Source organism: Clupea harengus, chromosome 11, assembly GCF_900700415.2.
Source record: "Clupea harengus chromosome 11, Ch_v2.0.2, whole genome shotgun sequence".
Taxonomy (NCBI): Eukaryota; Metazoa; Chordata; class Actinopteri; order Clupeiformes; family Clupeidae; genus Clupea; species Clupea harengus.
The window spans coordinates 18,567,124-18,577,123 of record NC_045162.1 but is presented as its reverse complement, the minus strand read 5'-3'; the positions used below and the strand labels follow the sequence as shown (position 1 = coordinate 18,577,123).

The following is a 10,000-nucleotide window of genomic DNA, read 5'->3' as shown; positions in this document are numbered from 1 at the left end:
AGAAACTTAGTTGTTCAGCCAAAATTTGAGCGCAGAACGGGTGAATCAGATTCAGTGGCTATAAATCTTGTGAAACACACATGTACACAAACACACACACAGAGAGACACTAACACACACACACACACTCACACACATGATTCATGGCTGTAGGGAGATGGCTTGGGATGGAATGACGGCCGGTGTGATGATGTCAAGCGGAGGAAGCTGCGAGGTGCTTTTTTTCGCCTTCCTCCTCTCTGACATGAAAGCCACTCCGTCTCCCGGATAGAAGCGCCGAAGCTGAGATATGTTTTGGTTCCAGCCGTTAGCCTGCTCAGGGCTCTCAAAGCCCAGATGAAACGAGACGTGGGTCCCCTCGGCCGGGCCCGGACGGATCTGCTGAGCCTGTGCCGGGGCCTTCAAAGGCCCTGGGGGCCCGGGGGCCAAGTCCAGCACCTCTGTGTTTGTCTTTCTGTCTGAGTCACCGTCGCGCGCTGGACGGCATTAACGGCACCGCAGATGTGGAGGAAGGCTCGGCTTTCCGCAAAGGCATGCGCCCGTGTGGAATGAAGGGGTGGGGGGTTAGATTGGATCCACTTTAAAGAGTCAGCTTCAGGGTCAAGCATAAAAAGGAAACCTTTAAGACAGGATGGGGGTTGGGGGGGGGGGGGGGCTGCAGGGATGAAAGAATGACTTGTCATTTATCGGTGTCCTTTACTTTGGGCCCCAGTTGTGTTTGACCACACCCTCGCTTTTCATGTGCTCACGTCTTTCAGTTCCAGTTGAGCGGTGTCACCTTTTCGCTGTTGGTCTCCCCGGCAAACTAAAACAAACAGTGTGTGTGTGTGTGTGTGTGTGTGTGTGTGTGTGTGTGTGTGTGTGTGTGTGTGTGTGTGTGTGTGTGTGTGTGTGTGTGTCCGTGTCCGTGTCCGTGTGTGCGTGTCCATGTGTGCGTGTCCATGTGTGTGTGTGTCCATATGTGTGTCCCTCAGAGGAGTTTGGGAGGGATGTTATAATGGCTTCTCACCAAAGGTCAGCGCTAAATGGACCTGATAAAGTGGACTGTTGAAATAACACAGCAAACGTCCTGGCCCTGCATCTGTGGTGGAGGTGCAGCCTTTCTCCTCTCGCCCTACGCGCTGTTTACACCTCTCTGCCACTTCCTGGTGACTCACTGCGCCAGGAGATCTGAGCACATGATGTCATTTCCCCCCTCCGAGGAGGATGATCCTCCAGAAATTGGATTCAGGCTTTGATTGGCCTCTGTTTTGGTAACCGGAGCCGCCTTCAAACGCGAGGAGAAGTCACCGGTTCAGAGCAACAGCGCGCCTCCGCCAGGGTCCACTCTGCCGCTGACCCCTGCTGCTAATTTGTTTTGCTTTTGGCGTTCGGGTGAACCTTCAGCGCGTGGAGGCTAGGCCCAAGTGCAAATCCTCTCAGACCCTCGTTCACTGTTTCAACTCTTGTTGGGCTTTTTTTTTGTCCTCCTTCCTCTTTCAAGACTCTCCCTCTCCTTCTCTCTCTCTCCCTCTCTCTTGTCAGTTATTCTTTCTTGGTAATGACGTTGGCTCTTTGAATGGTCTTAAGTTCTGAGAGGTCTCCAGTCAGTCTTTAATGGATGGAGGAGGCTGAGCTATGCAGACTGTGTATTACTTCACTGTTTGCCCGTTGCCGGTTGCTGACAAGATCACGCGCAGCGATAGAAATTGTCGTTTTTATTTTGAAGTTGTTAGGAGAGGATCAGAAGCCATACCATCTGGGAGTGTTTTTTATTCAGTTTATTGTGTGTGACCCGCGCAGCCCATCACTTCAATTGCCACCCACCCTTAAGCACGCTTAGGTCCATAAACAGGAAGCTTTTTATTCCCAACAAACAATCCATAAACACACACCCCTTTGTTTACTTGCCATGTGCACCAGCATAAATGAGGACAGAAGAAACTGATTCTTGCTGTTTGAGTCTTTGATAGACTGTTTGGGCACATACATAACAGCTGTGTGTATGTGTATGTGTGTGTGGTTTACAGATTCCTGGGCATCAGATAAAGAAAGCTAAACAATTAACAAAATATTGCTATTGTATGCAGTCTGCGCATTTGAACAAGTTGCTGATACCTTTCATGCATGATCGGGGAAAGCCTGTTATTGCAAAATGGCTTCAGACAATACTTTGATGTTGTAATGATTATTTTAATTTTATTTGTTACTCCAAATAATATGTTTATTTGTTTTGTCTTGTTTTGTTTTGTGTGTGTGTGTTTGCGTGTCTGTGTGTGTGTGCGTTGTGTTCTTCCAGCTGCTGCACATCTGCATCGAGGGCTGGGGGAACTGGCGCTGGTCGGAGCCCTTCAGCATTGACAACGTGGGGACGCTGCTAAGGACTATCCAGTACAAAGGCCAGACCGCCTCCCTCATCATCAAGGTGCAGCAGCTCAGCGGGGTCCAGAAGCAGGTAGAACACACACACACACACACACACACACACACACACACACACACACACACACACACTCACTCTATGCCCCTTTTCATCCTCTCTCCATCTCTCTCTATCTCTCTCTCTATCTCTATCTATCTCTCTATCTCTCTCTATCTCTATCTCTCTCTCATCACTATCTCTATCTCTCTCTCTCTCTCTTTTTCTCTCTCTCTCTCTTTCACCCACTCTCAGTCTCTGTTGATCTGTTTCACTCCCATTATTTCTTCTTTCTGTCTGTTTTTTAATCTCTATCTCTCGCTTTCAACATTTCACTCTTTATCTCCATCTTGCTCACTGCTTTCTTCTTTCCTCCTCTTTTCTCCTTTCCCCTCTTCCCTTCCTCTCTGTCGTTCACTTTCCTCCTCCTCTTCCTAATTTTCCTCATCTCAGCCTCTCAGTCTTGACTCTTTCTTCTCTGAGTCTGCCTCTCACTATTTCTCCTCCCTTTCTCTCCCTTTTCTATTGAAGCATCAGTTCTTTTACAGATGTAACTCTCTCAAACTAAGCTTCTTTTTAGAAGAAGAGACCAACAAACCCATGGCCACTCCGCACAGCACAGCACAGATTACACTCACAGATTACACTCACAGTGATCATGGCCTCAGTGGCATCCATCATGTCCTGGGTAATGGAACATTTATTTATGTACTATATACATAGTTTATTAATTCATTAGTATAATGAACTTCATGGATAAGTAGATAATGAATTTAGGATTTTGTCTGTATAGGAAGTTGTGAAGTATACTTATGAGTAGTGTGTATTTAGTATGAAATAAAGGCCATTTGCAATAAAGAGGTCTGACACAGGTCAGTTCTTCAACTTCAAGCCCTCTGTCCCCACCCACCCTCCATCCTAAGCCCTTCCAGCCACAGCTCCAGTCAGGGAAGACACTGACCGCTACGTCATGCTCCTCTACTCAGAAACGGCAATGGAAGAAGGTTGTTTTAATTGGGCATCAATTCCCATCACACACAAGACAAAAACATCTGGCAGGCCAGAGCGGTCTGGTAAAGCGTGTTGGAGCCTGTCTCCTGTGGCTACGGCAGACAGCCCAGAGAGGTCTGGTGAAGCGTGTTCGAGCCTGTCTCCTGTGAACACAGCAAACACGGGACACAGGGGGGAAATGCCAGCCAAGGAAAGAAGTGGGGATTTTTTTGTTGTGTAAACACTGTCAAGTGTTGCACACGTCTCCTTCTCTCTCTTTCTCTCTCTCTCTATCCGTCGCTCTGACTCTTTCTCTCTCTCTCTCTCTCTCTCTATCCATCGCTCTGACCCTTTCTCTCTCTCTCTCTCTCTCTCTCTCTCTCTTTCTCCCTTGTTCCCTCGAGTTCCTCATGCAGCTTCCTGTCTGGTACCCCCAGCGCCCCAGTCGGACATGTTGTTTTCATTGTTAAGATGGTGGTATACCTCATCAGGGCCCTCATCACACCCCGTCCCCCCGTGTGGAGAGGACAGCTTGTGACAGGGACAACATGGAGCCACATGGCGCACTGCTCCTCAGACTTGTTTTGTTATGTTTTTTGTTTTGTTGGGGGGGGGGGGCTGGCACCATGACCAGTAGAAATAAGACTTCTGTTAGCTGTTGTTTCGACACATCACAGCAGCGCATCATTCCTCTCCTCTTTACTCCCCATTCCCTCTCTTGAGTTGGACGCTGTTTGTAAAAGATGTCATGCTGAATTAGTGCCAGGAAATGACTCTTGCTCTCTCTTGTCTAAATAACTAGTTCCTCCTTGTCTGTTCTGAGCTGATCTGATCTGAGCTCAGTTTCTCAAAGGCCTTACAGTTACAGTGCTATGATCAGCACATGATAAACATGAGATTCTCTTCCAACTTCTTGTACATAATGTGTGTAGCGCTAAGGACCACTGTTAGCCCAGGGCCCCATTGTGTGTGTTGAGAGCTTTCTGAGCATTCACTGCAGTCTATTTTAACACAATATTCTCTTTCTACTACCACTACATACTGACATTTGTAGCTCTAAGGACTGTTTTGGAGACGTAGTCCAGGTGTGTGTGTGTTTGTGTGTGTTTGTGTGTGTTTGTGTGTGTTTGTGTGTGTGTGTGTGTGTGTGTGTGTGTGTGTGTGTGTGTGTGTGTGTGTGTGTGTGTGTGTGTGTGTGTGTGTGTTCTGAAGACTCTGAACAGCCGTGTAGGGAGTTCCTGACCCCTCAAATCCAGTGTGGCATTCCTGGTGTTTTGGTCCTGACGTGAAGGCTCGCGTCAGATCGACTGCTGGTGGTTGATTTCAGATGCATGTGTGATGATTTAACTCTGGTATGGGGATTCTTTGGCCGCTTACGTGTGCCCGGAGTCCCTCGTGGGTGTGTCTGTGTCGTGTCTCGGCGTGGCGGAGTGACGTGATTGGTTGAGCATCTGGCTCCTGCTGACGGGAGACGATGATTGATGAGAGGCGGGGGTCTTCCTTAACTACTGGCCCACGTCCTCACCGGGGTCATTATCGCCACGACGACCAGCAGGGGGAGAGCAGCCAATAGAGGGAAATGTGGAGAAGGAGGGATGGGGAAACAGTAAACCCTGCAGGGCAATTAAGAGCATCAGCACCAGATGAGCAGTGTGTGTATGTGTGTGAGTGTAAGAGTGTGTGTGTGTGTGTGTGTGTACATGCACATGTCTGTGTGTGTGTCTGTGTGTGTTTGGAGGACTTAAGTGTGATCTTAAGTATTGGTGTTTGTGGGTGTATTATAGATCTGTGTGTAAGTAGGATTGGAGAAACTTTGGGATGTGCAGTGCGTGTGCTCATGCATTTGCTGTGCAGATTTGGAAAATATGTCTGAGCAGCAGACATCTTGAGTGACAGGCAATGGACCACATGGGCGATCAGTGGGCTGAAGCATCCAGTCAGAATCTCACACACACACACACACACACACACACACACACACACACACACACAGAGATACTCTGAAATGCACACACAATGCTCTCTGAAATACGCACAGCATACTCTCAAACACACACACACACACACACACACACACACACACACACACACACACACACACACACACACACACACAGTAGATGCATACACTGATGCCTCATATTGCTCCCGTGACTAACATGTTCTCTCTCTCTCTCTCCCTCTCTCACTTCTCTCTTCCTCTTTCTCTCCCTCTCTACCATCTCTCTCTCCCTCCCTCTCTCTGTGACTCAGGTGGTGATCTGTGGGCGGCAGGTGATGTGCAGCTACCTGAGCCAGGCCCTGGAGCTGCGGGTGGTGCAGCACTACGTGGGCGCGGACGGGCAGACCGTGGTGCGGGAGCACGTGGGCTGCCTGGAGGCCGGAGGAAAGCTGCCCTCCTACGTTCTGGAGGACAGCGAGCTGACGGAGCTGTGCGTGAGGGCGCACGGGGACGAGGACTGGTCTCAGGACGTCCGGCTGGACCGCCGAGAGAGCTCAGTCGTGCAGGTGGGAGCAGGGACTGGTAGACAAACACATTACATGACACATCACAGCCATAGGTGCTTAATCGCTTCCATACAGACACATCCATACAGGCACATCCATGGGCGCAACACAAACACATATGTACCTACATAATTACTAGCACAAACATGCATATATATACAATGAGTCAAATGCATATACATATACATATGCAGATGCTTACATTTCCAAACATAGACACTCACACACTTGTCTCACTCACACCTAGTCTTTTGTGAGGAAATGCACACATGTACTCTTTCTACTCCCCTTTACTGCACATCACAGATCTGTGTATAGGCCTTTACTTCACTTTATGTCACTTCCCTTCGCTTTATAGCATGTTCCTCTCCATCTTCCCTGGGTGTTGCCTCTGCTGCTAAGGGTTGGCCTCTGCTGTGCTCTGAACTTTAACATCGCTTTACGTCACTTCCCTTCGCTTTACAGCATGTGCCTCTCCATCTGCTCTGAGTGTTGCCTCTGGTGCTCTGGGTTGGCCCATGCAGTGCTCGGGGTGTCACTGATGTTGAGTCAGGGCTTCTGTAGATCTAACTGAACGCGGCTTCCAGCTCTGCTGTCCCCACCCACACCAACCAAAACAGCAGCTCACCCTGGGACTGACCCGGTTCCGATCCGGCCCCGACCCGGCCCACGTCCGCTCCGGAGTGTGCTGTTTATCTGCGGAGCGGAGCTGAGCTACCTCATCAGGCCCAGGATGTTTCCCATATGGCTTCCCATTGCCTGGCCTGGAATCAAAGCCCTGGCACAGGGACACTCACAGAGCTCTTAAAGCAAAGGCTTGGATGGCTTCTTCTGTGCTCTCACAGTGTCAATCAGTCTTTTATCTGTCACTCTCTTGCTCTCTCTCTCTCTCTCTCTCTCTCTCTCTCTCTCTCTCGCTCTCTCCTTCTCTCCCTGTCACCCTAGGTAAGGGTTAGAGTTAGCTAAACCTGGCCCTAACCCTGGGATCTCATCTCACTGTCTTGCACACTCTCTCCTCTCACTTTATCTCTCTCACTCTTTCTCTCATCTCACTCTTTCTCTCTCTCACTCTGTCTTTTCTTCTATGTGAGTCACTCACACTTTGTCTCCTCCCTGTCTGTCTGCCTCTTTATCTGTATATCTCTCTCCCTGTCTATCTGTCTATCTCTCTCTCTGTCGATCTGTCTGTCTGTCTGCCTGCCTTTTCTCTTTAGTGTCCTTTAGACCTCTTCCCTGCTCTCTTCCTTCTCCTCTCCTCTCCTTCCCTTGTGTTTGTCGTTCCCTCTCCTTGTGTAACTCTTCTTCTTTACTGCTGCTTCTTGTTCTTTCACTCCCCTCATTCTCTTTAATATGCTTTTAATAGAAGCTGCTTGCCATTACATCCTCCTCCTTTTCCTTCCCTCTCTCCTTCTCTCTCCATCTCTCTGTCTCTATCTCTCTCCCTCTCGCTCCTCTTTCTTTTGTGAAGAAGGCCAGCATGACCTGATCCAACCAGCCTGTTTTCCAGCAGATCAAAGTTACATTTCACATTCATCTTCCCTCTCTCTCTTTCCTTCCTTTTCTCATGCTCTGTCAGTTATTTACTCCCTCTCTCTCTCTCTCTCCCTCTCTCTTTCTCTCTCCCTCTCTCTTTCTCTCTCCCTCTCTCTCTCTCTCTCTCCCTCTCTCTCTCTCCCTCTCTCTCTCTCTCTCTCTCTCTCTCTCTCCCCCTCCCTCCCATCTCCCTCCCCCTCTCCTAACAGTTCATCAGCCCATTCCACTGAGAGGCAGTGAAAAACAGTGTTGTCAGAACTCAGTGTTCATCACGCCTCCTTTTTTTCATGTCCCCCCCCCCCTGTAAATGAAGTCCCATGTTGCCCATAAATTACCCAACTTGTAACAGTGTTTGGCATCCCTCAGGCCTAACAAGGAGCCAGGACAGAGTGGGGGGGTGAGGGGGTAGGCTGCACCAGCAAAACCGTAAATGTATTAAGCGTTCAAAAGGTCGCATTTTCAGTCTTTAAATCTTCTGAGGGTCTGACCGCTTGCAACAGCTTATTCACCCACGCTAACAGCTCGGGACTGTAGTTTCCACTGTCCCCCTCCCGAGGTGTCTCATCCCGCCAAAGCCTCGGAGGGATTTTCTCTTTAAGCATGAGAAATCCGCGGACCAGAGAGACCAGGGCCGGGGAACAGAACACGCTAATGTGTTTGGAGTGCCGGCCATAAACATAGTGTCACTCGCCGGTGGGCCACTGTCACGGGTCACTGCCGACCGGGCCGGCACAGAATGAGCTGCACATGGCGCTAAGCCTCAGCGTAAGCCACAAGACCTGCTCGTAAGATGTTAGTCATAGGTGGGTCATCATTTAATCATCTGGCCATCATTGGTCACGCCATGCCTTAATCTGTGAGAAGTGTTTTCAGTTGGAGTCTTGCACACACACACGTGTGTGTGTGAAGTGCGGTGGAACTAATACGTGTTTATGTCAGTGAAGTGATAAGTCCATGAGAGCGCTCTCTTCCTGACTGAGCTCAGCGCTCGTGTGTGCTCGTGATTTCAGAATGCTAACCGCCTCAATCCTCTCTGACTCGGCAGTTGCTATTGTGATTTTCTGTCTCCCAGCAATTAACGTGAGCGAGTTTGAGGTTTGTGCTGTTTGTCCCAGAGATGTTTAGACATTCTGTCACCCTCCCTTTCTTCTCCTCCACCTCTCTCTCTGTCTCTCTCTCTCTCATATTCTCTCACTGTTGTCTCTCTCTCATATGTTCTCATTGTTATTCTCTCTCTCTTGCTCTCTCTCTCTCTCTCTTTTTCAATTCAGTTCAATTCGAGAAAGCTTTATTGGCAGGAATGTTGGAACTTTCTTCCCAAAGCCACATGCAGACACACTTAAAAACGAGAACAATTATCTTGAACAGAATGGAAATGTTATCGCAAAATAAGACATTTCTAATAATAATCACAAACAGAAATGGAGTTGGTGTTTGGTTATGGATAACCTTACTGCCGCTACAAATGTTGCTGCCAGAGTGGCCAGATCCTTGTCCTCCTCCCAGAATGTATGCAAATTCTTCCTAATTTGTATCCTTTTTAAACTCAGGGAGGATTGAGTAGAATTTATTGAACGAAGATTCTGTGATTCTGGCATATTTAGTGCATTCAGTTGAGAAGTGCATCTCTATCTCTACAGCCCCTAGACTGCAGTGCGAGCACAGCCTCTCCTCTGGGTGCAGCCAGCTCTGCCTTTTTCAATGACAGGGCTGGACATTGTCTGAGTACATTCACTAAGTCTGTACATTGGCAAGGGTTTCCTGAGTTTTATGTCTTTGACTGTGCTCAGGTAAGTAGCTGTTGTATATTCATGTTTTAGGGCAGACTGGCGTTGTCATTTGGGTAGTGATTTAATGACTCCTTTCCAGTGGGTGATGTCATTTTCCTTTTAGTGGCTGTAATTTTGTTGGGTCTAATTGATCTGGCTATTGAATCATTGACCTGAGCCTCTGTGATGTGAGTTCCTGTTAAATCACTGAGTCTCAGGACTAGTTGGCTCATTGGACTCCTTCCCTTATTCAGCTCTTGGCTTTTCAGAGCTATATAATGTAGTAAGTGGAGATGGTCACTCATGCTCTCTCACTATTGTCTCTCTCTCGTATGTTCTCTCATTGTTATTCTCTCTCTCTCTCTCTCTCTCTCTCTCTCTCTCTCTCTCTCTCTCTCTCTCTCTCTCCTCTCTCTGTAGGTGCCTTGTTCCAGTGGCTCCCTCCTGAATGTGTGGTGTACCCTAATCACACTGGAAGCAGACACACACATGCAGCAGAGAGTGGTGAGTTGCCGCCATGATGTGCCGCATCTTAAAAACGCGCTGCTTCCCCCATCCCCCTGGGGCCGCCATGCATCTGGCTGTTATTGTATTCCCTTACAGTGGAGAGGCACCGTGGACTCCCTCAGTATAATGGCTTTCTTTCTGTCCTCCACTTTTGTCATGTAATCGCCTGTTGTTTTTGGTCACGCTGCCACAATCCCCATAATAACACTCATTCGCACAATCCCCAGCCTGCCCACAACCACCGTTAGATGAACACACAGGGCCTGCCCCTGGCCTCTCTCTTACAGTGTGTACT

The 10,000-nt window shown here is 48.7% G+C and overlaps 1 protein-coding gene across 1 annotated transcript in view; it reads left to right on the top strand.

Moving 5' to 3' along the window:
• LOC105896139 (vacuolar protein sorting-associated protein 13B) overlaps positions 1 to 10,000 on the top strand; it is a 338,344-nt gene that overhangs the window by 300,714 nt on the left and 27,630 nt on the right. Inside the window, 3 exon segments of the mRNA XM_042709212.1 lie at positions 2,279 to 2,434; positions 5,642 to 5,896; positions 9,619 to 9,702. Coding sequence (XP_042565146.1) covers positions 2,279 to 2,434; positions 5,642 to 5,896; positions 9,619 to 9,702 — 495 coding nt within the window.